We start from the raw sequence: 26,143 nt of genomic DNA, 5'->3' as shown, positions 1-26,143 counted from the left end.
TTTGGCGTTCATGGGTGGGAGGCATATTTTGGTTTTCTTTTGATACTCCTGGCGATTCTCTGTATTTTCTATAGACTGAAACCCCCAAGGTTGCTTTTTCATCTTGATCGCCTGTCCTGACCTTCGACCCTTGTCAATTGGCCTGCTTCGCCTGTTGATAGCTGCTGCTGGGAAAACCTCGATGCTGCCTCAACTCTCTGGCAACCAAAATCAGCCCAGACGCGAGAGCGGAAACCTCCGGTATGCAGTCGAATAAACCAGCCCGGAAAAATGAATTCGTCAGCAGGACAGGTCTCCACGAGAGGGCCCATGCTCAGTGTGCAGCTTGTAGCAGGCTCTAGTTCATCCGACTCGCTCTTCGCTTCACAACATGACGGTTGTTGACGCAATTATCGGCCTTCTCATAGCCGTAGTCCACGTAGCTGCTGTGGATAGTGTAAGTGGATGATGCTGCTTTGAAGCCATGTTGAGCACTGAAAGTGGCTAGTTTGACCGTGATTAAATCCGGCAGAGTGGCGCCCAGTTCGTCGCATATGAGCATGTCATTTTGTTTAAAGTACGTTGTGGTGAACTCCTGTGCTACCCGGAAGAATTCGATATCTTTGGTTCCCCAATCTTTAATGACGCGGAGTCCGGCTCGAAGAAGCTGGTACGGAATCTCGACCCTGGAATGATCGCCAGGAAACATCTCGACGAGTCCTTCCGATGTCGTTTTGAGGGGTGTGATGATAGCCCACTCATTGCCATCATGCCCATCGATCTTCTGGCTAATATGAAGCCAAGCCTTGGTGTTCTTCTTGACTTCTCGAAATGGATGAGTGCTCGGATGGAAGAGGAAGGCGAGGTATGCTTTTTCCAGTGTCCAGTCTTCCGTCAGCTGGACGGCAACGGTTCTCTCGGTAGCCATGATGATCGTCAATGTTCAGCTTCGGTCTGGTGCGGCTGCAGACTGGTTAGGCTGTGGTGACGGAATAATAACGCTGCAAACTTGCCTCTTCGAAAATGCTGGGGAAGGCAGACTGCTTGTTTCGCAGTTGTTATTTTCGGCAAGAGAATTCTGTGCGATGAGAGAAGTGGGTGGGAGAATTAGAGAGTTGACAGTTTGGAAAAGAGATGTCCTTTTATACTGCCCGGTAAGAGGAATGTGAAGGAAGGAGCTTGAGATCCTGTTGAGGCACTAATAATACCGAAGTGTGGTTCAATAGATTGCGCGGCGAAGGTTAGAAGTGAAGAAGTAAAGTCATTAGAATGACGGAGCTGATGGAGACCACATCACGATGCATATTTCAGAGATGCATCGGTGTAGTATTCGGCAGGAAATTCTGAGTGAAGGACATCTATCTCACTGACCATCCGTATCCTCCACTTGCATGCTTCTTGGTTACCCCGAAAGGTTTGTGGTCACCCCGACTCCAGCGCAGCTTCCTCGCCCGGTCGTGGCTTTTGTCGAGTCTCGGATTGCAAATTAAGGGATAGTACGCGTCTAGCAGCACAGGTTATAACGGAGTTCCATTCGTGTCCAAGAATCAACATTTCTTACCTAGAATATGAATACTGACGTACAACCAAGCACTATGCTAGTCCTTGATAGTAACAGGACCGGCCATCTGCAAGCCATACTCGACAAATTCGCGAGGAATAGCTTGCTTGACACTAGAAGCCGTATAGCCCGAATGCTTGCCAGTGCGGAAGTGAATCTTCTTAACCATGATGATATCGGGCACGTCGATGACAAAGTGGTCGCAAACAGCCATATCGCCGGCCTTGAAGGACTCCTTCTCGGCCTGAGGGGCATTGGTGCTAGTCTTTGTGCTGCCCTCGGGCGTCATGTTGTCAAACTCCGGATCACCGGGTCCATAATCCTTGATAATTCGAATACTGATACGGAGGAACCGGGCCGGAACGCCGACCCCCGCGTCCACCCCAGGGAGTATCTAGGCGACGCTGGTCTCAGTCTGCTGAATAGGCTTGAAGGTGACGAGGGGGTTGTCAAATGGGCCTTGCAGCTTCTAGTTCAGGGCGACAAGGGCCATGTTGCCTGCGGCAGGGCGACGAAAGGGCTTTGTGGTCGGGTGGACGAGGAAAGCGAACCTGGCATTGAATCCGGTCCATTCTTCCTTGATCTGTACGGCTACTCGAGGAGCGATGTCCAAGGTGCTTCCGGGGTGTTTCTCGATAGGGGTTGATTCGGGAGGAGGCTGGTCGGAGGGGGACGACATCTTCAACGCGTTGAAGTCATTGTGAGAGGAGAGCGTTTATGAATGGATGATAGTGTCACTGGATGAGAGATGTGTGTGAGATGAGAACGAGATCTGACTTTGGGGAGCTTTAGTCTATTACTTATGGGAGGAGCTCTTCGATTACTTTACAGCCAGTTCGATATGGAGGAGAAGCAGTCTCACTTGCATTGTCTTGAGTGTCTTGACAAGTGAAATAAAGCTGATTCATCAAGTGCAAACAAAAACAAATCATCAAAGGCTACAAAAAAAAGAGTTTACCACCGGTGTGGCTACATCTCTTGGTGCTCATGCTGGGATTCGAACTCGGGTACTCGCTGAGCCTGTCGTCGAGTAGGCTGGTTGGCGTATAATTGATTGTCGACCTTAAACCACTCCACCACCCAGCCAGTTTGACCTGACCCGTCGGCCTAGACGGGCGCCTGCTGGCTGGTGACGGGAATGGGTTTGAGGGGGGTATGAAGGCTTCCTCCTGTGTGTATTCCATTCAAGGTGGTGAAGGTGAGATGTCACGTGTGGAAGGTCCGGTGGTGCCTTGAGGTCAGAGGTCGGTCTATGAGGCATCAAAGATCCCGAGTGAGGTTCGAATTACTTCGATGTGAGCGTAATCAAAGCTGCTCACTGCTGTCACCTTTGACCGCCAACTGCAGAAGAGTAGAGAAAAGCTGCCGCGTCCTGCAAAACAGAGACACTTTAGGCAGGCCTCTGGCATATTGCAAACGCCCTTGATATCGACAGCCGAGAATTATACAGCAAGACACAATCACGTCTTGCAGAGAAGTGCAGGTTCACTGGTCGTAAGTTCTTGGCAATCGCATCTATACCTCAAACTAGTACTACGGTATGGAGGGCCCTTGAAGCCTGGGACCACATTGATTCATCCTGCTCCAGAAAGTGCAAGAGCAATTCCCTGCCTGGCCTGCGAATGTTCTTTGTTCCAACTTCGCCTCTCCTGCTCCTCGAACATCCCATAGAACATACAGTCATTGCCGGCTCTATCGCCGTTAGCTTGCTGCTCTGATTCATCAGCCCGAGAGAGCAGCTTACCAAGACAGACGCAAATCGATGCCATCACCAGTTCCAAATGTTCCGGGGTGACATCAAAGCTTTGGGCCAAAGGTTGGATTCTTCAGTCCGGGCGGAAGCCCATACCTCACAAGGCTAAAAGGAATAAGATAGTGTCTTCTCTGTCTATCGACAGTCCAGCCTGCGCCACAGACTCTGAGAATCATGGGAGGGTGCATGGAGAAGTCCTCGTGCGTGACCATATCGCCCTTCAAGAAGATGCCTACTTCTCCAGGGGGGTACCGGGCGGCTAGAGCATCGTATTCGGGCACTCTAGGCACGAAATCTCGAAGAACAAAGACTTCAGCGCTGAGATAAGAGACCGGAATCTCCACCAGGCGCTCATCATATGGGTGTTCGTAGTCATCCAAAGAGTCCCAATGAATACTCCCGCTTCCATTTGCATCCAAGAGAACCGGTAGAGACGGGTAATAGAGTGCGATGTAGACCCATTCGCGATAGTCGCCGGCTTTCCGGAAAGGTTCTTGTTTTGGAAGCCAGGCAATGGTGTCTTTTTGCAGAACAACGAGTTCTGGAAAGAAAAGGCGACCCGAGCCGTCAAAGTCGTACCTTTTGCGAACCCGATTGATGGGAGTCCAGTCGCGCTTCAAGACCACAACGATACCCCAGGGGAACCCCATTGCGTTGTGTGAGATAAAGTGTTGATTGGTGCGTTCCGGGACGAATTGCTGGAAAGCCTCCAGTATGAAGTGATCATATGCAAGCTGTTTGGATGTAAAGTCTGTTTGGGGATTGGAAGTTGCGGGTAGGCAAGGATGATGTTGTTTACAGGTAGAATACGTGCCGTTGTTGGATGTGTTGTTGTTCGTGAAGATGGGTTTACTGGAGAGAGAATGGGCAGCAGTTCTGTGCAGGGCCTTTCAAGTTCAGCCAAGGAAGTGGCGTTAAGCAAAGACGCACTTTCCTACCAATACTCTTGATACATGACTACTTAGTTAGGAACGACGAAGATGAAGTAGAAGCACAGGCGAGGAAGCATCTGCGTCCACCTCCTGCCTCTTGCTTCTGCTAGAACACCAGAGGCAGCAGCCATCCAAGCATTCTTTCCGAAACACTTCCCTTGAAAGGCCCTGCTGGATCTGACGGCTTTGCTAAACGTCAACATCGCACCATCTATCAGAAGACGCTTCACGACAGGACATCTCAAGATAGACCGAGATTCACTAGTCGTTTACGACTACGCAGACTGGACTGGGGAGCTGATACCAATGTACAAAACCCATGAAGCATCATACTTGCCTACACGACATGTACCCGCCAATGAATCAAGGACGGCTTTAGTGAGACTAGAGCAGTGACTTCGGACTGCCTCTTCCATGAGAAGGTTCAAGTGTCGGCCGCGGAAGATTCTCTCTGATGAAGCTGTGATATGGTATATGACCATGTACTTGTAGGACAGTTTGGATAGCCTGGATAGCGCGCTTCAATCGATTGATAATGGCCGATGCCAAGACCTTAGGTAGCTGAATACCGATCCGACTGGGAATGAGACTAATTGGAGCAATATAATAGCAACGGTGTTGATAGGCTGATGGATTGGACCTCAGATAGAATCGGCAGTCAAATACTCTGGATATGATGCGTCGGAACAGTTGTACCGGCTAATTGATATCTACTAGCTACTTTAGCACGCCTGAATGTAGTGTATGTAATCCCTAGAGACTGGAGACCACAAGAAGACTGCGTGTCGATGCCTAAAGAAGCTAGTAGTTTTGCTGAAGTCCTCGCGGTATCATATAGCTTCTGGGCTGTGGTAGAAGACGGAGGAAGAGGTCAGTTGCTATCCCACAGGAATCTCTGTCCTTACAAGATGGTCTCCAGCCCAAACACGAGCCATGCCAAAGACTCTGAGTAGGGGGGTAGAGTATGCCTGGGAGCTCTCAAAATGATTCCGGCTTGCGGTGCTGAGGAGAGGAACAAATTCAAAAAAAAAAAAGGAATCAGTCTTTTATCCTTGAACTGCAATCCTATGAACCAAAAACCTCCATCTTTTACATATATCCTCCATCCCCTGATCTTCCGACACCACAGCTCTCCTCTAAAATATTTCAATGACATGACCTCATCCCAAGCTAATCTTGCTACGCAGCCGAAGCGGATGCGTAAGAGTATGGAAGCATAGCCCACGGCAGCACTTGCGCGTGAAAGCGAGGGGCAGATGTCCTCAAATGGGATACCAACTCCTCCGACATGACTTCATGCCTGGAGGGCTTTCTCGCAAGAAACGTAACATATCCACACACGCGGGGATCTAGACACCTCAACAGTATAGACCCCATGATATAGTTATATACCAAATCGGGGGATCTCGAAATCGGTCGATGTAGGAAGTTCCTTTGTAGACTTGCTCTCGTTTCAGAAGACGTACGAGCGGCGGAGGTAGAACATCGTATTCGGAAGATCGACGAACGTCGGTGATACGTGAAATCTTCCATGTCCGGCAGAGCTCTAAAGGGAGTTGTCGATAGACTTAGAGCCCAATGGCATGGCCTGGGGTAGACTGCTTCGAAACTGTGGTCCTTCGACTTGTCCCAAATTTTCTCAAGTCAATTCCTGTCATGTTAATCCAATGAAAGCGGAATAGAAGCAATTTTCGCACTAGAGCAATCTCCAAACCCGCAAAACACCTTGCGACATGCTGGCGCTGCGTTGTCGCCTGCCTCGCGGGTCTTCGTCGGATGACGTTGAGGGATGTCATGTGACTTGCTCTTCGGCCTGGTGGGGCCGGCGGTTTCCGACGTCGTCTGTCGCCACTGCCGTCGTTTCTGTTCCCGATTAGGAAATTTGAAAAATGGCCAGCAGTCGCCGTAAAGAAGATGCTCATCAACCTGGCCAAACTGGCGTGGGATATGGGCTGGTTTAAACAACATTCATGAAGGATGAAAGAGCTTCATCACGTGACGCTGGATTTTTTTCTGTCTCGGAGTTCAGCTCCTCTTATCGCAAGCGCAAAAGAGCATGGAGGGGCATGGCATGGAATACCCCTCATTCTGCTCTCTCTTTTTTTTTTTTTTTTTCTTCGTCTCTGTGGCTCGGCGGCGCTTCGTGTGAGGGAGGGGTCTTGCGCATGGGCTGGGGCGGGCGATCGCACTCGTCTTGGTCTTGTTTGGGTCCTGGCGCCCCTCTCCGTGGCCCCCTCCTACGTGTCACTGCACCGCATTGTCCGTTTATGCTGCTGCTGCTGCGAAATCTGGCCAGCCGTCCGATAGATTCTCACTTTATTTCGGGAGAGAGATGCCAACGCGATGGCAAATATGCATGCAGCCGCGATACTACCTCGCTGTCTGGGAAATTTCGCTCTACGAGAACGCGAGAGGATGAGGATAATTGTCCCTTGACGGGCGGCGCAGGCGCTTAGAACGGGTTGTTTAGGTACCTTTCACCTGCACGTCACCCTTGAAGCCAGGATCTGTCGGACACCCATGTCTTGCCTTTTTTTTTTTTTTTTGCCTCTTCTCTTTCTGAGATCAGATTTTTCCAACCCCGCACCCCGTCAGAAAGCCGCATCAGCCACATTTCTTTTCGGAGTTAATGCACCGACAGTTTATGAGAGAGAGAGAGGACTATAATATGGACCCGCTTGGGTTGGCATTCCCCTTGACCGATGAAAGAATAAGCAACACAAGGAGGATTTACAATGCCCCTCGACGGTCGACAATTCCTACGGAAACCAAAGGCAGACAAGGACCAGCCCCACGGAGGAGCCTTGGTTTTGGAGTGGGATGGACCATGGCGACGGCGACGGCGACCACGGCCCCAAACCAAAATGCTACGAGGAGGGGCCCCAAGCACCCGTGTCACCAAAAAGGTATGCAGGAGAAGGCTGTAGCTGTGCCAGAGGGAAAACTGCCAGATACGTGACTCATGCCGAACGAATGGGTTGGGCACACACTCTGACGGTCTGACGGTCCAAGAGAGAGGGAAAAAAAAAAACCTGGGCTTCGTCGAGGGGCAAGGAGGGGCCCAGGTTGGGCTGCGCGGCAACCTACCTTGTGTGTGTCTGACAGGGATTGGGCGGGGTGGAGGGGCAGACCGCAGAGTTCGAAGCTGTGGATGTCTTATCGTTGGCAAAGTAGATCGAGGTCACTCGGAACAAAGCGCTCCCTCTGGTGAAAATTTTTGTGTGTGTGCCAAACGGCGCTGTGTGTCCGTCTGTGTCTGGCCGGTGAGGTATGTGTGGATGGGACGAAAAGAGAGAGGCACCTCTTACTTGAGACGCGGCCGATGGTCTGCCTCAAGGTGGACTCCGACGATGAAAAAAAAGATGAAGTGGCCCGACAACGAGGGGAAAGACTCAGGCAGGTCCATATTGCCCCTCCTCGCCTTCCCAAAAAGAAGGCGGCTAGCTAGTGCCCGAGGGAAAATTTGATCGTGATGAATGCGTTTGTTATTGTTCATTACTTTAGCTGGGCTGGCGATTCGACGAATTGACATCACTGGGATCTGCAGCAATGAGGCCTGGAGCTTCCACGGTGGGGTCTACAGGCCAGGATCGTTTGCAGCGCCCCCCGCGACACAGAGAGCGCGGTGAGAGCTGCAGAGTGCCCCTCCATGCCCCCTTACCTGTGACATCAACATGCCATCCATCCTGTTGCCTCAACTCCTGCTGCCGCAACGGGAGCTGGATATGCGTAAAATATGCTCCTCTGAATTCTAGGCACGATGGATCAAAGTCGGGAATAGTGATTTGGTTGATAGGAACAAACACCAGAAATCGTCTAGGTAGCTGGAACAGTAAAATCATGGATAGCGACGATGAGCTTTACCGCCCGTCGCATGCCTTAGGCGCAGGAAGGAGGCTAAAGGAGGGGTGATACGATACGTACCTGCCTGGAGCGGCCCCGCTTAGTTCGTGCCGTGGCGAGACTGAACCAAGGTACAATGCGCTACTTGTCCGTGAGCCACGATCTGCTAAGAAGCCATCTACAGTTGGAATAAACAACAACCACCCAACCAACCACAAAAAAACTGAGCCTGTGAGTGAAAAATTCTACCTTAGGGCAATTCGTTCAGGCAAGAGCCTTTGACCCCACCTTCCTGCCTTTCCATCCCTGCAGACTTTGGCAGACTAGCCCACTCCCCCTCCCACCTCTACTCAACCCACTTCGACCCTCTCACATTCCCACTCCACCACCCAACTTTTCCACTCACAAACATACAAAAGCCTCGCTCGCCCACCAAAGCAAAGCTTTTCTCTCCTTCTTCTGCTCTTCGTCGTACATACCGAATCCAAATTTACGGATCACCTGTGCAGTGAGTATTTCTTCTACCGCACTTGGCTCTAGTCTCTCCGAAATATCATCACTGACTTCTCACCCTCACCCAGCTTTTACCTTTCAAACACACAACTCGATCACATCCCACCGCCAAAATGGGTAAGGAAGAGAAGAACCACATCAACGTCGTCGTTATCGGCCACGTCGATTCCGGCAAGTCGACCACCACTGGTCACTTGATCTACCAGTGCGGTGGTATCGACAAGCGTACCATCGAGAAGTTCGAGAAGGAGGGTAAGCATACTCCCATTATCACTCCACCGTGCTGAATTAGTAACTAACGCTCTCAAAGCTGCTGAGCTCGGAAAGGGCTCTTTCAAGTACGCGTGGGTTCTTGACAAGCTCAAGGCCGAGCGTGAGCGTGGTATCACCATCGACATTGCCCTCTGGAAGTTCGAGACTCCCAAGTACTATGTCACCGTCATTGGTATGTTTTTTTAACTCCTTCCAGCTCTCTGAGAGCCGCTCCTGCCTCGTGCTCTCATTGGACAAAAGAAGCACAAACTTTTTCTCGAATTAGTTCTGACCCTTTTGCCACAGACGCTCCCGGTCACCGTGACTTCATCAAGAACATGATTACCGGTACCTCCCAGGCCGACTGCGCTATTCTCATTATCGCTGCCGGTGTTGGTGAGTTCGAGGCTGGTATCTCCAAGGATGGCCAGACCCGTGAGCACGCTCTGCTCGCCTACACCCTCGGTGTCAAGCAGCTCATCGTCGCCATCAACAAGATGGACACCACCAAGTGGTCCGAGGCCCGTTACGAGGAGATCATCAAGGAGACCTCTGGCTTCATCAAGAAGGTCGGCTACAACCCCAAGACTGTTGCCTTCGTCCCCATCTCCGGCTTCCACGGCGACAACATGCTTGCCCCCACCACCAACGCTCCCTGGTACAAGGGCTGGGAGAAGGAGACCAAGGCTGGCAAGTCCACCGGCAAGACCCTTCTCGAGGCCATTGACGCCATCGACACCCCCAAGCGTCCCACCGACAAGCCCCTCCGTCTTCCCCTCCAGGATGTCTACAAGATCGGTGGTATTGGAACAGTGCCCGTCGGCCGTATCGAGACTGGTGTCCTCAAGCCCGGCATGGTCGTCACCTTCGCCCCCGCCAATGTCACCACTGAAGTCAAGTCCGTCGAGATGCACCACGAGCAGCTTACTGAGGGTCTCCCCGGTGACAACGTTGGTTTCAACGTGAAGAACGTCTCCGTCAAGGATATCCGCCGTGGCAACGTCGCCGGTGACTCCAAGAACGACCCCCCCATGGGTGCCGCTTCCTTCAACGCTCAGGTCATCGTCCTTAACCACCCCGGTCAGGTCGGTGCTGGATACGCCCCGGTTCTCGACTGCCACACTGCCCACATTGCCTGCAAGTTCTCCGAGATCCTCGAGAAGATTGACAGACGTACCGGCAAGTCTGTTGAGAACAACCCCAAGTTCATCAAGTCCGGTGACGCCGCCATCGTCAAGATGGTTCCCTCCAAGCCCATGTGCGTTGAGGCCTTCACCGACTACCCCCCTCTGGGACGTTTCGCCGTCCGTGACATGCGCCAGACCGTCGCCGTCGGTGTCATCAAGTCCGTCGAGAAGTCCGCTGGCAACGCTGGCAAGGTACGTTCACACAACTCATCTCACTCTCATTTCTCTTCATCAACTAACATCTTCATCACCAGGTCACCAAGTCCGCTGCCAAGGCTGGCAAGAAATAAGCGATCTAACTCACCAGGGTTGGTTGCTGAGTTCGCCCACGGCCTTACCGCTGTGGCTCACTCACTTCTACGGCTTTACGAATTCCCTTTGCGTGGCATGAGGACATTATGATATGGCGGAAAGCACGAATATCGAGAGGAAGGTTGGACCGGATGATTCTACGTCAAAAAAGCTTCTCATGATACGTGCCTAGTAGCACAAAAATAGAGTCCTAGAAGTGATTCCCAAGTTAAAAAAACAACGTTCCCAAAATGCCGTGACATGATGCTCCATGACACAATCTTCTATCTTAAAAGTCGTCGCTGCCGAGATATGTGTCCTATGCTGTCGTTCGAATGCTTGATTGATCATAGCGAGCCTTGTGCTGTCGTAATGCCAGTGAGGCTTTCAACGAAGTGCTAAGCCTAAGTATGACAATTCGGTCCCGAGGTTTTCATTTGACTCTCCACATGCCACCGCGAGACTGTGGACCTGATTATGGACCTTGCCTCTCCCACGAGAGTGTTGAACGAAGCCCACTTCAGTAAATGTCTTTATTTGTTCAAGCCGGACGATTTATGGATGTCTTGACTGAATGCTAGTAAGTAGTTAGGCTGGCGGAAGAGTTCCAAGGTAACCTTCCATCTCCCAAAGCTAAGCACCCATGATCAGAAAGGGAGACTTCCGCACCTCTCACCTTCACCAGAAACTGCACTCACCGCGTCCTCAGTGAACATGCCTGATTTCCGGTCATACAAGCATCAAGTGATTAAGGTGTTTAAACATCAATGATGGTACAGTTGATCTACAATTATTTGGTACATGATTTTACAAGTCATCCTTCTTTGGCGTCTCAGTCTCCCCGCCCACAGAAGTCTCACTGTCCTCGTTGGCCGACGCTTCAGCATTGCCGTCTACTGAAGTCTCAGCTTTGCCCTCCTCTGTCACTTCCAGCTGCTCCATGGGAAGATCGAGCTCACTCTCACGAAGAGCACGCTCCTCTCCAGCTTCCGCAACCTCAATTTCCTCGACCGCCGCTGCCGTCGTGTCTTCAACTTCCTTAAACTCTCCCGCAAGGTCTCTCTCTCCGATCCACTTCACAACACATCCTCTCACAAAGTCCTCCGCGATGTCTAGGTACTTCCTCACATAGGTCTTCTCTTCGTATTTTGACAAGCTCGCGTCGGCAGGCGGTGGCACAGCTTCAAAGTTCATCTGAGAACGGCGACCACCGTGCAAACCAGCCTCGATGCTCGCCAACTGGATCTTATGACCCTCGTAACTCACCTCGAGAGCCCGACGCATCTCGAGACCGGCAAACATGTACTTCACGGGCCCGGAAACGCTCCCGTCGTCCTTAGCGGAAGGGAGACCGGACAGCTCGACCTCCGGCGGCGGGCGCAAGCGTCCTTCGAGGAGGTCCAGCTTCGCGGCCTCAATGTACTCGCGGAACGCAGACGTGTCGAGGGCCTCTGGTGACATGGTGGACACCAACGGCTGCGAGAGCCGCAGGTCGACGGGTTCGGAGGGGTACGCGACGTCGGTAAAGGTCTGGCTGAGGGTGGCGACGAGACGCTTGGGAGTGGCGTCCCACGCCAGGGGGCCCTCGGGAAGGTCGTCCGGGACGGTCAGGTGGAGCTCGAGGAGATCGGGAAGGTCGCGGGCTGTTTCCTTGGCCACGGAAGGGTGAGGTCGGAAGACGAGAAGGAGGGTAGTTATGATGGGGCTTTCCGGGTTCGCAGAGGTAACTGACTCCACGATGGGTGCGAGACCTGCGGGAGGCGGGGAGCTAGGTGAGAAGATGTGATTCTTGGCTTTGGCTGCCTTGGCGATTGTAAAGCTTCCTTCGTCGTACTTGTGGAGTATCTGGCCAAAGGAAGCGGCTGTCGAGACATACGGCTTGCTCCAAGGAGCATCTGAATCCACGGCTGGGGCCTTGGTAGAAAGAGGCAAAGGCAAAATGTCGCCCTCCGTGATGGTGAACGCCTTATCGGTAGAATTTTCTCGACCGGCTTGCTTCACCCACCGAGACCACTGTGTGAGCCTCTCCTTCCACGAGAGCTTCTCGTTGCCGCGAGGCTCGGCAACAAGTCTTGCCTTCTTCACATCGGACTCATGTTTCAGGGTGATGGACTGTTCTCTCGGAAAGAGGGCGGAGTGTAGCAGACGCTGAACAATGTGGCCCAGTTGTTCACCCGTTTCGTCTTGGTCTACCTGTTCGCCAAAGGCGACTTCTGTGTTTCCGTGTTTGATCCACGATACCTCAATCTGCCCAGCTATTAGTCGTGGCCATATCCCCAATACAACGAGCTAGACGCACCTCTTTACGCTTTTTACGGTCAATGAAAGTATTGGTGAGCTGGCCCAAGTTCCAGAGCAGCTGGCCGTCGACGTCGCTATTAGCAAGCCAATCGGCTTTGAAGTTCTTCACGATTATAGCTTTGGACGCTTCGTCCAACCTCTGAAGAATTGCCTGCGTCTTGGCCTTGGTGGCGTTGATCTTTAATATCGAATCCGAGATATCAATGGTTTCGCCTGGATCAAGATAGGCTTCCCTGATGGCGTCCAGTCGCTGCTCTTGGTCTATTTGCATGTTAGACAGTATCGCCGTAAGTGGGCCAAATTACTCACTCGTAAGCAGGGCAAAGAACCGCTCGTCGATCCGCCCGCTCAAGTAGCCTTGGCCGTCGACAATCTCCCTCATGGTCAAGCGCCAGGCCTCCAACATGAGAGTCAGTCCCAGCCTCTCCTTGGCCGAGCCGTCGATTTCGACGCTTGCCACGGGGGTCCAGGGCGTCAAAACTTCTACAGAATCGTAGGGCTGCTTCGTCTTCTCCTTCGGCTTAGTAGCAGCCCTCGCGTTCGCACGGCTTACATATGCCCTGAGCTGGGCGACTGTGAAGCCATTGATGAGGACATCCAGCAGCGTATAAAAGTCATCGTACGAGACAATGGGGTCGGAAGGCCGGATCTCTTCGAGGTTTGATAGCGCCTCCTCCATCGTCAGATCCTTATCTTCAGATGCGAGGCTTTGGCTGATGTCGAATGCCTCAGGAATGAGCTCTTCCACAGGCAATTGCTTGATGTCCCGGTGGCGTCGTCTCATGTCGCGCATCACGATCGCTTGTGCCTTTTCTCCCAGCATATCAACGTCCAGTGCCTCAGACTGGAGGTACACACTACGATTGCCAACGCGACGCCTCGAGACGCGGTCGAGGGGGTCTTCGCCGATGTAGTATCTCGTCAAGAGAGGGCTCCTTCGCTTCGTTGGGTCTCGGGACAAGGTGGCAGCTTCCGGTTCGGTTCTGATCGATGCGCCATCTTCATCTACTGTTTTGAATGACGTCTGAGAAGGCTGGTCTTTCGTAGGCGAGACATCCTTCTCAGGAACCTGTCTGCTTGGCGGTTCTTCATCCTTCCCTTCTGAACTTCTAGTAAGACGCTCCCACGCCGACTCGGAACTATACGTCCGTCGCTGGAGGAAATGGGTTCGAAAAGGGGCGATTCGGAGCGAGCTATGAGCTTTCGGTCGATCGAGGATTCGTAATTGACATCGCAGGCATACACCACGAGCAAACACTGCTCGCGAAATCATTTGAAAGAAAGAAACGCAAAATAACGCTGTATGAGCATTCACATGCCTTTGCGAACATACAACCATGTCACTCAGACCAGAGCTCCCAAATTTTTGCGACGAGAGCTGGTTACGATAAGATAAGAGATAAGATAACGATGCGCAAGCCTGCAGGTGCGAAGGGTCTAAAGTGGCACCGCGAAGACCGCGTCCCGTCGCGTCGGACTGCAAGCTCACTGAACTTCAGTTACCAGTACAGCCGGACACCCTTCACTTTGACTGTCTACTGCATGTAAATTGCAGAATTCGGTTCCTTGCCATTTGGCTATCAGAACTGGAGCACTTTTCTCCCACTCAGAACCAACATGCCTCCCTCACAAAGACGGAGACGACCCGTATGTACTGCGCCGAATCCTCACGGCTCGCATCAGAGACTAACAATACGCAGGTGGATGACGAGGACTCAGAGGAGGAGCACAGGCACCCCAGGCAAAGGCGCAATCACGACGAGTCCGCGGAAGAAGAGGGTTCAGAGCATGGTGCCGTGGACTCTGAAGCGAGCGCGGAAGATCAACTCGCCAAGAAACTGGTACGATATGCGCTGGCCTGCGAGTTTTCTCGGACGCCTATCCGTCGAGATGGTATCAAGGAGAGAGGTACGGAGATACGACGGGCTTGTAGTACTGTGAACATTACTGACGGTCGCTTTAGTTCTTGGAGACCAGGGTAGAGCCTTTAGAAAAGTCTTTGACCTAGCGCAACAACAGCTCCGCCTCGTCTGGGGCATGGAGCTACGAGAACTCGCAGTGAGGGAAAAGTTCACAATGGCGGAGAAGCGACAAGGCAAGTCTCACATACGACACAACGTCAATTGGCATCCCCCGCTAACGCCGCACAGCATTAAAGTCCGGCTCCCAAGCAAAAACCAGCTCAGGCGTCTACGTCCTCTCCTCGACCCTCCCCTCCGAATACCGCGCCCCGACCATCCTCGTCCCCTCAAAAGCACCGAGCACCGACGCCGAAGCCTCGTACGTGGGCTTCTACACCATGATCGTGACCATCATCTTCCTCAGCGGCGGCGAGATGTCGGAGCAGAAGCTGCGGCGGCACCTGAACCGCCTCAACGCCGAGGCCAACGTGGCGGTGGAGAAGACGGAGGACGTGCTGAAGCGCATGCAGACGCAGGGCTACGTCGTACGCAAGGTGCAGAAGAACGCGGGGACGCAGGCGCAAGACGGCAGCGAGGATATTACGTGGCTCATTGGCCCGCGCGGACTCGAGGAGATTGGCGCCGAGGGGGCGGCGGGCCTGGTGCGTTCTGTCTGGGCCGATCAGGCTGATGCGGAGCTGGAGAAGAAGATTGAGGCGAGTTTTGGAATTCGCCCGGCTGAGGATGGGGATGGCGATATGGATATGTCACAGGCCGAAGCTGGACCCTCGCATTGAGGTGGCGTAGCGGCGTAGGGACAGAGGAGGATGCCCACGGTTAGGGAGGCAATGTTCGGTGGAACGGGATACCCAATAAGTAGCAAGCATTCCTAGCGCATGCGTTTATGAACAGCCAACATTTGGCAAATGGATTTCTGAGGGTGTCTAGCCCTCCATTACCGAGTCCGAAACACATTGTCCCCAACGCCAGTGCCCTTGTAATCCATATATCTCTTTCAAGAACCATGCTCCGATAGTTGTCGCTGGTCGTTAATCTTCGCGTTGTGGTGGTGGACCGGCGGGTTGCATCATTTTCTGTGAGCAGTCAGAAAGCGCGTCTCGAACCATCCAGAGTTGAGCTTCAACATACCCTGATTAACCTCGCGCGCAGAAGCTGTGTAGGCTCGTTCTCAGCCAAGGCCATGTACGACAGCATAGGGGGGTGGCCGGCGATGGATGAGTAGGTGTCGCGGTAGATATTGGTCTTCCACTCCCAACTCGTTGTATCGGGGTGTCCGGTGCCAACGTACTTGGCCTGGAGGCGCTCGAGTTCTTGCTGGTTACGGAGTTTGTCGGCCTATACATCAATACTGTTAGATCATTCTCCTATTACAACGGGAATCTCTACATACCATGTTGTCTTGTGTTGCTGAACAGAAATGGAGATGGTGTTTACAAGATTGAAAAGCTTCAAAGCACTGGACTGTCTTCCATGGATGCGCCGGCTGAAGCTCGGCAGACGTTCACCGAATGAAGCTGGAAGGGACGTGCGCGCTTGAGCTGCCTTCACCTTGAAGACCCACTCCTTTCCAACTCAACCACGGACTTCTCAGTCTCCTCCAACTACCTTACATCTAAACATAAACAAAGAGACTTCATCAAACAGAGAATATTGCATCTCATGAGAACTGTTTGCTGTTCACATTGAGGAATTACTCTTGAGAGGACGAAATCCTGTGAAACACTTCTCTCCACCAACACTCTTCGTTGCCTACGACAACCACAGCAACAAAGCCGAGATGAGCAAGAGCCAGATCCAGCAGAGGGTCTTGCAGACCAAGCGGAAACAGCAAAAAAATGAGGCCGAATCCATCGAAAAGTTGAAGGCCAAATGCGCGGAGGAGCACAGCAAGGCCCACGTTGCGCACTGCAAGGACTGTTATGGGGAGGTTGTGGAGACGATGAGAAGCAGATACGCCGATTCCAAGGATGAATGGTTCTCCGACAACAAGGCCTTCTTGAGTGATCTCGACGGCTTATTCGCCAAGTTGAAAGACTTTACGGAAGACCTCAAGTCCATCGAGGCTCGGATCGACAAGGAAAAGCAGAGGCACTATCGCGAAATTCTACCTAAATCGGTCGCAGGACAGATCGCCGAGGCGTCGATTGGCAAGGATGAATTCCAGGCTGCATTGGAGGACGAACAGAAATCCACCACTGCTCTCATCGAGGATGTTCGAAAAGTCGTCGGCAAAGGAGGCAACAATGCTCCAGGCTTGGAGGAACTGGCACCGAAATTTGACGACCTCCCGCCAGAGAAGGCAGCTGATGTTCTCGTTGACGTCTTCTTCCGCGACCCGAGCACGGGTGAGATCCCGGCATCATGCAGCAAGTACGTTGAGAAGCTGCGGTCCGGATCGTCCATTGACGAAGTAATGGGGGCCATGCAGGCCGACAAGTCGGCGAGGTCCAACGCTGCTGGAAATATGGACCGGCACAAGCGGACACTGAACGAGCTGAAAAGGGCACAAGCGGCACATGAGCAGGATAAGCTCCTCAAAGCTCAGAAGCGGCAGCAGCCCCCGCCTCAAGGACCGCAAGTCAACAAGGAACTGTACGACCTCCCGCCATGCCTAGCTTGCTCTGGCAAGGTGTCATCGGAGGTCATCGCGTGCCCTTTGTGTTTGATCTTTGCCGAGCTGAGCCTCACTAAGAGGACAGTCTTCGACTCGGAGAAGTGTTGCGAGGAGGCATACGTGAGTCATTCTCTATCAATGCGGCAACTACGTTATTGTAGGCTAACAGGTGATACAGGATGAGCACGTGAATGCGGCGCACAGCTGTGCGGCAGGCAAGGGATGCATCCAGCTCAAGGAGGAAGACGAGGAGATGGGTGGTAGCGGCGAGGGACCTGTGATCTGCGAAGAATGCGCAGAACAACTTGGACAGAGTATAGTGTACTGTTCATCCCGCTGCGCCAGCTCGGATTTCCAAGCCCACCGAGAGGGAGTTCACATCCCGAATTGGAAGGGACTCGGCATCGACCTCGGTACTCAGGGGGAGCACTTGGTCTACGACAACGATGAGAAGACCAAGTATCACGTCAACGATATCTCCAAGTTTGTGTGGCGGCTTGACGACGCGTTTGATCGCGTCTTTAAGGGAAGCAATCCTGACATTAAGGATGTACAGCGCTAAGGAGTCGCTCATCAGGATGTCTCCTCTGAAGCTCTCGATAGACAGCACGACACTCTACGAGGCGAATCGTGCCCGTGAGGTTGGCTTACTACAATTTTATCACATTCAAATAACAAAGAATCATTCCACCAAACTTCCCAGCCCAGATGAGTGCATCAGAGTGTGGTTCAACGAGGCTCATGGTGACATTTCAGAAAGCCACACTGCCACTCCAAGACTCCGAAGTGGTTCGGAACTTATCGGCAGCACCAAGGCCAAAGCCACAGCCACCGCAATTCGAGCACCTAAAGCTGGTTAGGTACCGTAAACCGTCCAGAAGACCCCTGGAATCCGCCCTAAGAGCGGAGCCGCCTAAGCTTGACGCATGCAACTTCCCCAAGGCACCAGCCAATCAACAACATCCGAACCTCGCCGGAGGACTCGTTCGACTCATTCGCTGCCCTTTCCTCAACCCATGTCTCTCTGCCCCGCGAAATTACCAAAGTGCCGGATGTTATGGTTCTTGTGGAATTACACCCAACTCACTTTCCAACCCCCATTCGCTCATTTGCAAGACATTCAAGGCGCAAGTTGAGCTCTGAGCTGATCAGATAAACGCTCTCATTCATCTCGGCTCCACCGTCATCTCCTTGCCAGGCGTGGCTTCACAGGCAGTGGATCTTCACTTTACTCTCCCAGCTCGTCCAGATAGGGGAGGTCGCCAGTCGCACTCTCTCCGTCTCTCTTGCTCCGCGCCAAGCTCCTCTGCAGACATCTTCGGCACTCGTCTGCCTGTTTAGTCACTTCTCTCGTTCCGGGCCTATTACCCGAGCACCCCCCATACACCCCGATCCGTCACTCCGTGTCGTCAACGCATCATGGAGCCCGGTACCGATCCTGACGCCGGCGCCAACCCGCGGCAGAGAGTGACCAATGCCTGTGAAGCTTGCAGGGCAGCCAAGGTCAAGTGCCAAACCAGCGTGCAGCTGGGAATATGTCGAAGGTTTGTTGTGTGTGGCCACCCTAAACCGGGGCGGTACTCCCCGAGCTGCCCCGGCGTATAAGTCGGTTCATCCGTATGCTCACCAACCGACCACCCAAACTCAGATGTCTCGACTTCAAGAGAGAATGTATCTTCCGCACCGGTCCAAGGACCCGTCGTCCACGGCAGTCTAAGCTGTAAGCTCTCATCAATCTCTTTGTACTCATTGCCCGCTGTTGGGCGATTTATCAACTTCAGATGAGCTTACCGCCTCACCAACCATACTCACATGCACCAGAAACCAAGACGCTCCCAGACCGCCTCCTCCACCGGGTCCCTCAAAGACGTTCAGCATCGACTTTGAGATGCCCCAAGTAGAAGAGCCCGATGACCTCGAAAGCCTCGCCTCCCGGCACGACAAGTATGTGGAGGAGTTTCTCCCCCCAGAGTCCGACCTAGACTCCATAGACGTGATGTTCGGCCTCGACGGCAGCTCCGGCAGCGGTCCCCACTCATCCATCTCGTCTCCACCGTCCTCGGGCCCGTCCGTTTCGGTGTCGAGCTTCGGTCTCAAACCGCAGTTTAACCTAGACTCGGCCGAAAAGCTGCTGTCGACTTTCCGCGTCATGCTCAAGCATTTCCCCTGCGTGGCGCTTCCGCCCGATGCCACAGTCACGTCGCTGTCAAAGACGAAACCGTTCATGCTTCTCGCCATCCTCTCGACGGCGTCTGCTACCAGTGCATTGCAGGGCCATACTCTCTATGATGAAGAGTTCCGCAAGATTCTTGGTCTCAAGTTCGTGGCCGGCGGTGAGCGGACGCTAGAACTCCTCCAAGGGTTGCTCATCTACACGGCATGGTGAGCTTGCCCAAATCCGACTGGTTACCCCTTTGAATAAACACACTCTTACAGAATCCAGGTACCCCTTTCACCTCCGCCCAAAGAATAAGCAAGCCTTCCAATACGTCCGCATGGCAGCCGAGATCCTCCACGATCTGGAGCTGAACCATCCACCTAACCAAGGCGCAGGCTCACCTGCCGGTGGCGGGGCGGGGGCCGGGGCGTCGTTCTCGTCCTCTGCGCCAGATCAAATGGACGGCATTCGTGCCTACGTGTCCTGCTACTACCTGGTGTCAGCGCACGTACTGCCCTTCCTGCAGTATTTTCGCCGCACGACTCTGACCGATGCTAGATTCGCAATGGCCTGGGCCAAGATGGCGATCCTGGCCCTCGACTACACATCGTGGACGGCCACCTGCTGCGATCTGCTCGAGCACAATTCTGCGCTCAAGGGCGATCACACTCTCGCGTGGCTCGCTAGGCTGGTCCACATTACCGAGGAATCGGCTGTCATCGCAAAGAGTATACCGCAAGGGGATCAGGCGAAGCAGCAGGTTCATTTCATGTTTCTCGGGCTCGAAAGCCAGCTGAGGGAGTGGCAAGGCAGGATACCAAGCAGCCTCGGCGACATTAGTCAGTCTCCATTCTCCCATCCATCCAACAAACACACACTCCTCCTCATACTAACTCAACCCGTTCCCAGACTCCCTCACACTAGCCAACCTATTCACCGAAATGTTCCTCCTCGCCGGCCCAGTCTACACCCTCCGCTCAACAGCAAAAATAGGCGACAGCGACCTCGGGCCCCCGATCCCAGCCCACCGCCTCGACAAGTGCCTAACCCTCCTCCGCACACTCCTCGACTTCATGGTCAACCTCCCCGCCGCCGCCTTCGTCGAGCTCAGCTCCATCGACTGGGGCCGCTTCATCCAGGCCGTCATCCTCGCCATCCGCCTCTCCTTCCCCATGCCGCTCTGCCCGGAGTGGGACCACGCCCGCGCCCGCGAGCAGCTGCAGTTCGACTCGTACCTCGCCCGCCTGTGCGCCAACAGCGAGGCGCCGACGCTGACGCCCGCGACGAAGAGCACCATGGACGTCCTGTCGGCGGGTAAAGTTGTCTTTGCGGTCGTCAAGCGCAAGTACGAGGCTCGCGTCGCGAATATCGAGACGCCGGTGAATAAGTTGCCACGGACGATTCGCGGGTGTCCAATGTTTGATGGGAGTCTGGATCAATATTTCCCGATATGGGATCAGGATCTGAGTAGGGACGGGACGCACGGGTTGGTCTCTCCCGCGGCGAATGGGACGCCTGCGATGGCGAATGGGCAGCCTGTCTATCATGACCTGTGGGCGACGATGACTATGAACTGGCCTGATGGTATGGCTGGTACCGCTACACCCGGGTTTGATCTAAGCCAGGCCCAAGATCCGACGATGAGCCTCGATCCTTCATTTCAGGGGGCCATGAACCTTGGCCCTTCGCCTAGTGGCAGTGGGTGAGAGTTGTTAAGTCTGCAGCATTTGACGCTTCATATGTCATCAGGGTTATTATGAGTAGCGACAGCGAACCTTTTGCTCTTGAATGGCGTTTAGTTTCAGGTCTCTTCTTTTTAGATGGCGGGCGGGATGTTGGCTTCATCACATGATTCGCATAAAGGCGTGGACTCATATATTTTCCAATCTGGTAGAAGAATACTTGTTTCAAGAGTGCCATCATCGTCTACTTCCGTTTCCTCATTGATGTATCCACTGCGGAGAACATGTCGAAACCGAACGAAAACGACAAGACGGCTGCTGCCCCAGGCCTGCCCATCGTGGAGTATAGAAAGCGTGCCACGACAGCGGTGGAAGGCAAGCAGCTAGTGGCTGCCCACATAGCATGGGCAGTAGGCCCCGATGTCGTTGATGAGCCAGGGACAGCGCAATTTACAGTAGTGGTCGGAGTGAAGAAAGGAAAGAGGGAAGACTCTCGACTAGGGAGATAAAGGCTCGTTGTTCGTTCATTTCCGTGACCCCCTCCCCCCCGTATTCGTCTCATACTAATAACAGGACTGTGTATAACGGCGAACAATAGGGCTGTATATAATAGGGCGAGTAATAGGACTGTAAACAAAGGGGAGCGCAATAGGATTATAGGAAATAGGGAGAACAGAAGGACTATAAATAACGGGGACAACAATTAGACTGTGGGTAACGGGGAGCCGTTATAGCTTCTCTTAAGGAACTCACTCCTTTAGTCTATAAATAATAAGAAAATAACCTCCCTTATGTCCCAAGTAGCAGAGCATAGAGTGGGAATAACTGACGGCTAAATGTTAGGCTCCCTGCTACTTAGAAAAGGTCCTGGGCTAATATATAATTACCGTGTTCGGGTATAATAAGTCTTAACCTCGTCCATCAGACACGGGTTATTAAAACGCACCCAGCTTATAGCAGGGTCTATTCTCTATAGTATTATGTATCCGTATATAGATAACGTCGAGTTAGAAAATTGAAAGACAAAGCTTTTACTAAGAAACAAAAGGCTCAGCGTTCGTTCACTACCCATAATCCCGTCCGTATTCGTCTCACGCTTATAACGAATATAACGACGTTATCGAAGCGGGATGCTGCGAACGGGCGTTCAGACCTTGTATGGCAAACTCACATGAGAACCTGCACACTGAGAGCACATGCACACGCATACACACCTCACCGCAACTCAGTCGGAAACAACGGCTTGGAGATTGGAGAAGGAGCTCTCCTTCCATGACAAGGCTGGCAAGGATGGAAAAAAAAGTTTGACTTGGCGTTGAATACTTATGCAGCGGTTCGTGAGATGGGCAGCGGGGACAATTTGGCTATGCCGTTTAGGGCAGCGGTAACAACCACCTTGGGCCTGGAGCAAGGCAGGCAAGAACGCCAAGGGTAAACTGGTGGTTGAGAATGGTATTCTCGAAGCTCATGTCTTGAGCCAGGTTGTTGGAAACCAAATCTATCCTATTCCGTGGAATCGCAATTCTCCCTTCCGCTTATAACAAGATGGACAAGAACGTCGAGGTTTGACTCGTCATTTCGAATTTCATCACCATGTTGAAATCATGGGAGAGTGGTCATTGAACACTTTGGATGTCCCAGGGGATAACAAACGCAGTATCGATGCAATTGTCTAGTTTGATAGATATAGAGACTCTTCTTTCGAAATGGGGACTCTTTTTCCGATATGTTCATGGCAAACATAAGTTTGCTTCCAGATCGATTGCTGACTGGCAATGGTATCTCTGCTTTGACTGTCAACCTACATGAAGCATCACGTAACATGAAGCCTCGTATATGCTAGCTTTTCTTCATCTTCGTCTGTCACATGGCTACCATTGTTTAAGGTAGGCTCTCCAAGCAGGTATGGTTGCATTCATCTACGACAAAGTGTGTCGTCGACGTCTTGATACCTCAGACTGTATTGAACGAGTCCTGGGCTTACATCTTAGCCTAGCGTGAATCTCTTCCTCTCAGCCACTTGAACTGATTATATCCAGTCGATCTATCCTTAGACCTCACCCGAACCAGGCGCAAAGCTTTCACACAGGATAGTCGCTTACCTCCCCCCTCGAATCGGCCTCGTGAGAATCGAGAACACATCCCCAATCCACCCCGTCCACCCCCTAACATACTCAACCGTATTCATCACCCGAATCCACCTCCACACAAAAGCCTCGCAATCCTTATAATCTTCCGCATACACATCCCACACCGCAACCTTTCCCCCCTTCGTACCTACCATCACCTCACCGTCCTCACCATCCTCCTCCAACAACCCCAAGGCATCAACCTCCGGCCCAACAAGCAAAGCCCTTCCGACAACCCCCTCATCAGCAACAAGCCTCGTCGCAGCATCGACAACATCCCTCCCCTGGGCCCCGCCCGCCCCGCCACCAAAGCAACGCCGCCTCCGCCGCTCCCGGGAACATCTGGCTCCCGCTCACAAAGTACGGGCACACCATGTTCATCCGCACCCGGTGCCGCATATACGCCGTCCCGCGCATCGCCCGGAAAAGCCCCGTGACGGCGTGCTTGGACATGGTATACGGCGCCTGGCCCGGGAAATGACCCACGCCGGCAACGGAGCCCACCAACAGCAGACACCTGTCGCGGGGCGAGGACGAGCCACCGGCACCATTCCCGTTCCGCGGCAGCCAGAAGAGGGCGAGGTGCGTCGTGTACGACAACCCCGTGATATTCACGTCAATAATCTTCGTCGACGGCTCCCGCGGCGCGTCCGGGTCCGTACTCGAGGCCAGGGGCATCTCGAAGCGTCCATTTGCGCCGGGCTCGTTGACGCCCGCGTTCGCTACCACGACGTCGATGACGCCGTTGGGCGAGAGTCGCGCACCCTCTTTGAAGAAGGAGACCTGTGACTCCCAGGACGTGACGTCGCAGGTGACAAAGTGGTGCGATCCACCTTTCCCTTCTCCTCCTTCCCTTCCTCCTGCTCCTCCTCGCTTTGCATACTCGGCGCGGAGTTCGGCAACGAGGGCCTCGCCCGCGGACGGGTTAATGTCACCGACAATGACATTGGCCCCGTGCGAGGCCCACTCCCTCGCAAAAGCCGCGCCGAGGCCGAGGGCACCGCCGGTGATGAGGACGGTCTTGCCGGCGAGGGTGGAGGGGTCGTAGGGCTGCGTTGTGTCGACGGGTGGCGAGAGGTTCGTCACGGGGATGAGGTTGTGGTAACCCTGTGCGACTGTCATGATGGAGGAGAGGGGGTGCGGACGCACAAGCGCAGGCGCAGGCGCGTGAGAGTGGTGAGCGGTGAGTGAGGTCGGGACGAAGCAAGTGACACGCTATTGTGAGACGTTTGATTTTGATTTTTGTTGAGATGCGGGAGGTTGCAGTAGTCGATGAGCAAACGTCCCGAACGACTTGGTGGTGAGTGAAGCGAATCAGGTCACCAAGAGTAAGGGTATTTACAGATGGGTTTATCTTTGCATATAATCAGTAGAAAAGGGGGTCATATGAAGAGGATGTTTAGTAGTATTACACCGTCTTAGAATACAAATTCAGCCAGGTGTCCAGATTATCAAATTATCCCTAACAAGCCACGCGATGCGAGGGCGGAAACAACAGGAAGAAGTAGACTGTAAGGTAGTGGACTGACGCGGCCAAAGTGCCCATCGGGTAAGAATCTGGCAGCGTTGCTAGGTACGGATACTCTGAAAGTGTCAGGTAAGCACCGTATACCGTAGCGTGCTGCGGCTGAAAATTACAAGACCCCGAGCCATGTGTCGCCGCTCCCGGCTGGCAGGATTCCCGTCCCTGCGTCAGTTTGTGCGCGAAAAGGTGGGAAACAAAATAAGGGGCGGGGAGGGGGGAGAGGCACAGTTGGTCGTGCAAAAGATGACGACGGCGGATCTTTTCATCAAAAATGTCGTCTCCGCCCCCGGTGACCCCGGTGACCGGCACGAATTTCCAAGACTATTCGGTCGGGCAGAGAAAAGAAAACACGGAGCGGGGCACCGGAGCCTTTACCCAGAGAGAGGGTCCCGTCTCCCGTCGTACAAGACGTTTGAAGAAACTCCATTGATAAAGATCAACTTTCGAGTCAGGGGAAACAAAATAGCTTGCAACTCTCGCCGGAGCCCCCTGACCTAGACGGGCAGATACGTACGCGGCGGCGGGGGGGCCCAGCGGGCGTCGAACCCGTGTTCAGAGCCTGTAATCAGGCTGAGAATCCTTACTCTGTATCTGTATGTCCATACTTCGTACTCCTTAGTTGGCCCGTCTTCGTAGTCAGCCACATGCTTAAAGATTGAAGCAGCAGCTGCACGTTGACAAGCAGGACGAGGTTAAAAAATGTTGACCCTGGAGATAAAACCCCAGACGCAGTGTGGCATGGGGCTCTGTAGGCTCCGTGCCAGGCTTGTCGCACACACCCCCTAGACACCGAACCTGCCCCTCCCCCTCCCCGCCAAATGTTTCGGTTGTCTCGGGGCCTGCATATAGTTGCTGCTGCCCTCAAAGTCTGTCTCCCAAAGTTGTGTGGTCCAATTTTAGACTCGATGGGAAGGAGACCGAGGAGGGTGTTATGGTTGCGGCGGTTTTCGGATGAGTGCTGTTTGGTGTGCTGCAGCTCGCACGCTTGTTGATGACAGAAAGAAGGAACCTGAGGTAAACAAACTTGGGGAGAGCCATACTTTGCTCTCACAGGCACGGATTTTTTGTCGTTGGATAAGGACCCTTGCTTTGACATTCTTCGAAGATAGCCTGCCTGAGCACAAAAAAAAAAAAAAAAATGCTGGCGGCCGGGCAACCCTGTCTGCTCAAGACCGCGGAAGCCCCCCGAGTGGTTGACTGGCAAGGAGATAGAGATCCAGAGGTCAGATGGCCTTGACTTTGAGCGGACAGAGTTGGCCACGCCTCTACTGCGTAGGTATCTGTACCATGGCTTCCGCTTCATGGGCGCCCGGAAATGCTTTCCTCGCCGGTAGTGGATCGTGGTTCAAACCAGCCCCTTGGACTTTGGAAGCGCGGCGGCCCAGAATCACGGAACAGACGCGCTCCGGTTGTCTCGCGCATGCCACCATCCGGAACCTGAACTGTTTGTTCATTACTGTCGGTTTGGCCTGTGATCGGTGCAGGATCTGTAATGATAATA

General features: G+C 53.2%; 9 protein-coding genes across 9 annotated transcripts; 4 read left to right on the top strand and 5 right to left on the bottom strand.

Annotated features, from left to right (window-relative positions):
- Window positions 1–337: 337 nt before the first annotated feature.
- On the bottom strand, window positions 338–907 carry N0V96_010358 (uncharacterized protein; the record flags this gene model as incomplete). The annotated part of the gene is made up of 1 exon (XM_053194712.2): window positions 338–907. One exon carries the CDS (start codon window positions 905–907, stop codon window positions 338–340), a length of 570 nt encoding a protein of 189 aa, XP_053047881.2.
- Window positions 908–1,577: 670 nt separating this feature from the next.
- On the bottom strand, window positions 1,578–2,033 carry N0V96_010357 (uncharacterized protein; the record flags this gene model as incomplete). The annotated part of the gene is made up of 2 exons (XM_065758911.1): window positions 1,578–1,934; window positions 2,025–2,033. 2 exons carry the CDS (start codon window positions 2,031–2,033, stop codon window positions 1,578–1,580), a joined length of 366 nt encoding a protein of 121 aa, XP_065612434.1.
- A 6,661-nt stretch (window positions 2,034–8,694) lies between these two features.
- On the top strand, window positions 8,695–10,310 carry TEF1 (translation elongation factor EF-1 alpha; the record flags this gene model as incomplete). Its single annotated transcript, XM_053194710.1, has 4 exons — window positions 8,695–8,833; window positions 8,892–9,026; window positions 9,140–10,212; window positions 10,275–10,310. The coding sequence occupies 4 exons, from the start codon at window positions 8,695–8,697 to the stop codon at window positions 10,308–10,310; spliced, it is 1,383 nt and encodes a 460-aa protein (XP_053047879.1).
- An 808-nt stretch (window positions 10,311–11,118) lies between these two features.
- On the bottom strand, window positions 11,119–13,885 carry N0V96_010355 (uncharacterized protein; the record flags this gene model as incomplete). Its single annotated transcript, XM_065758910.1, has 4 exons — window positions 11,119–12,558; window positions 12,611–12,873; window positions 12,922–13,681; window positions 13,856–13,885. 4 exons carry the CDS (start codon window positions 13,883–13,885, stop codon window positions 11,119–11,121), a joined length of 2,493 nt encoding a protein of 830 aa, XP_065612433.1.
- Window positions 13,886–14,229: 344 nt separating this feature from the next.
- On the top strand, window positions 14,230–15,310 carry N0V96_010354 (uncharacterized protein; the record flags this gene model as incomplete). Its single annotated transcript, XM_065758909.1, has 4 exons — window positions 14,230–14,259; window positions 14,313–14,520; window positions 14,576–14,640; window positions 14,771–15,310. 4 exons carry the CDS (start codon window positions 14,230–14,232, stop codon window positions 15,308–15,310), a joined length of 843 nt encoding a protein of 280 aa, XP_065612432.1.
- Window positions 15,311–15,562: 252 nt separating this feature from the next.
- N0V96_010353 (uncharacterized protein) lies at window positions 15,563–15,927 on the bottom strand (the record flags this gene model as incomplete). Its single annotated transcript, XM_053194707.1, has 3 exons — window positions 15,563–15,607; window positions 15,663–15,869; window positions 15,925–15,927. 3 exons carry the CDS (start codon window positions 15,925–15,927, stop codon window positions 15,563–15,565), a joined length of 255 nt encoding a protein of 84 aa, XP_053047876.1.
- A 384-nt stretch (window positions 15,928–16,311) lies between these two features.
- Window positions 16,312–17,710, top strand: N0V96_010352 (uncharacterized protein; the record flags this gene model as incomplete). Its single annotated transcript, XM_053194706.1, has 2 exons — window positions 16,312–17,268; window positions 17,327–17,710. 2 exons carry the CDS (start codon window positions 16,312–16,314, stop codon window positions 17,708–17,710), a joined length of 1,341 nt encoding a protein of 446 aa, XP_053047875.1.
- An 857-nt stretch (window positions 17,711–18,567) lies between these two features.
- Window positions 18,568–21,012, top strand: N0V96_010351 (uncharacterized protein; the record flags this gene model as incomplete). Its single annotated transcript, XM_053194705.2, has 4 exons — window positions 18,568–18,692; window positions 18,970–19,530; window positions 19,592–20,145; window positions 20,216–21,012. The coding sequence occupies 4 exons, from the start codon at window positions 18,568–18,570 to the stop codon at window positions 21,010–21,012; spliced, it is 2,037 nt and encodes a 678-aa protein (XP_053047874.2).
- A 2,348-nt stretch (window positions 21,013–23,360) lies between these two features.
- Window positions 23,361–24,239, bottom strand: N0V96_010350 (uncharacterized protein; the record flags this gene model as incomplete). The annotated part of the gene is made up of 1 exon (XM_053194704.2): window positions 23,361–24,239. The coding sequence occupies one exon, from the start codon at window positions 24,237–24,239 to the stop codon at window positions 23,361–23,363; it is 879 nt and encodes a 292-aa protein (XP_053047873.2).
- Window positions 24,240–26,143: the final 1,904 nt, after the last annotated feature.

The sequence above is a fragment of the Colletotrichum fioriniae genome, assembly GCF_027942845.1.
Source record: "Colletotrichum fioriniae strain IMI 355084 chromosome Unknown scaffold_14, whole genome shotgun sequence".
Lineage (NCBI taxonomy): Eukaryota > Fungi > Ascomycota > Sordariomycetes > Glomerellales > Glomerellaceae > Colletotrichum > Colletotrichum fioriniae.
Note: the sequence above shows the minus strand (reverse complement) of the source record. Positions and strands in the feature narration are given on the sequence as shown.